This window comes from Impatiens glandulifera, chromosome 5, assembly GCF_907164915.1.
Source record: "Impatiens glandulifera chromosome 5, dImpGla2.1, whole genome shotgun sequence".
Taxonomy (NCBI): domain Eukaryota; kingdom Viridiplantae; phylum Streptophyta; class Magnoliopsida; order Ericales; family Balsaminaceae; genus Impatiens; species Impatiens glandulifera.
The window spans coordinates 6948946-6950902 of NC_061866.1; the positions used below are offsets into that span (position 1 = coordinate 6948946).

Consider the following 1957-nt stretch of genomic DNA (forward strand, 5'->3'; position numbering starts at 1 on the left):
CTTCCTCCTCAAAGTTAAATGGACTTTTGTATGATATTTATAATTATCTTCTTCTACAAGTCAAATCACATTATAACTTAGAGAGGAAAAAATACTCGAGGAAATGAAAACAAGTAAAAATAAAAATTGAGATTGCAAGGAAATCATGAGATGTATTAATGTATAAACCTAATATGATGAGTTATATGTTTTGTAAATGTTCTAAAAATGAGCTACCCTACTAATAAAGTCTTTTAAATTCAAAATTACAACTATGCAGTAATAAAGCAAAACATATACCCAATGCATGAATACTACTTATACTATTTACCATCTCCATCTTTGATCCTAGTCATCCAGCTTCTGCAACACCAACAGATACTAGACTTTCCAAACAAGCTTCAAGTGAATCATCCTCAGAATGAAACCTAATATCTTCAAGTGATCTCGTTTCTAAGTTATACCAAACAAGATCGGTACCCATATACAAAAGTACTTTCTTACCATTTTTCGAATAAACAATACATCTCAAAAAATAGCTAGACGTATCCGGAATATTTTGCTCCGACAATGTAATCAATCTCGACCAATATTCATTATCCCCACCGTATTGTTTCAGCAACCATACATCCACATTCCCCGAAAAATAGAGACAAGTTAACGATAAACATCCTTCAAAACTATCTAAGTGCGAATAGAATTCACAATCACGGTATTCAGGCTGTTGAATTACTCTATAGGTCTCCAACCCGAGATCAAATGCAAGAATGGATCTGTTCAAATCCGCGTCTATCGAGATCCAGTGCATCGCTCCACCAGCTACTGAATTTCCAATTCCACTCAAATCCGGATATTGGTTAGGAAATTTATCTGCCGTATGCCACAAATTTGATCTTAAACTATAAACCTTAACCTCGTAATTTATGACAACATCCAGAAGAACCGCAACTCTCACCACTTTGTAGTCGTCGTTGGTGTTATCGTAACCGAATCCATATGTTCTATATTTGTCAAAGCGTCGCTCATCTTTGATCTCTATCGATGCGGAAGGTAGTTCTATAGACTTTTTCGTTGAAGGATTCCATAAAACTACAATGTCTATATAATCTATAACCCAGATCGATCTATTATTTTGGTGAATGTTAGAATGATTTGCATGTCCTACAATTATCCTCGTTGATGGCTTCCATGAAAGGATAGCTTCCTTGGTATTTGACAAACAGAGCAATCCGTCGCAGGTTCCCCAAATACGGTTCTTATAAAGATGATGCCTCAAGGGATTGTCATTGATCTCTACCGGTTGAAGAATGTCATCACCCTCGACCGAATCTAAATCCAAGCGACAGAGTCTGGAAAAATTAAAGATACCGGGACTGACGCAACCCAGGATGAGATTAAGGTTGTTCTTGGTTTTTACTGATTGTTTCAGATGCGATTTGATGAAATTGGGGCTACCGATTAGGGTAAGCCAGAATCGAGATATAACCCTAAAACGGAGCAGAGTTTTGACAGGCAATCGAGAAAGAATTTCGTATCGAATATCATCCGGCAAAATCGACATCTTTTACTAACAGTGACAGAAGAAGAAGATGAACAACAGCTTGTATGAAATTTTGATTTAAGATGAAGGTTGGAGTGTTTCTTCAATCTTGGTTTTCTTGAATCTTAGTGGCGGTTATAGAAGTTGCACTTAATTTTCAAATTCTCAAATTCTCAAATTAAAATTATTCAAAAACAAGTTAGGTTTGATTATTTATATTTATTTGACATAATTACTTTGTAATTATAATAGTTAACTTATGATTAACTAAGCTATTAACTTTGAATCAAGATTTTTACTTATTAACTTTGGGATCAATAAAATAATATGTTTGCTCTTTCATTATCATAATTTAATTTTTTATTAACATTTTCTTGAGTGAAATAAAAGAAAAGGTATTCATCTTGGATAACTTGTTTGATCTATTTAATGTTCTTT

At 33.9% G+C, this 1957-nt stretch overlaps 1 protein-coding gene across 1 annotated transcript; it reads right to left on the reverse strand.

The window, feature by feature from the left end:
- Positions 1-331: 331 nt before the first annotated feature.
- On the reverse strand, positions 332-1540 carry LOC124938945 (F-box protein CPR1-like). The gene has a single exon (XM_047479466.1). The coding sequence runs from the start codon at positions 1538-1540 to the stop codon at positions 332-334; it is 1209 nt and encodes a 402-aa protein (XP_047335422.1).
- Between the last annotated feature and the right edge of the window lie 417 nt (positions 1541-1957).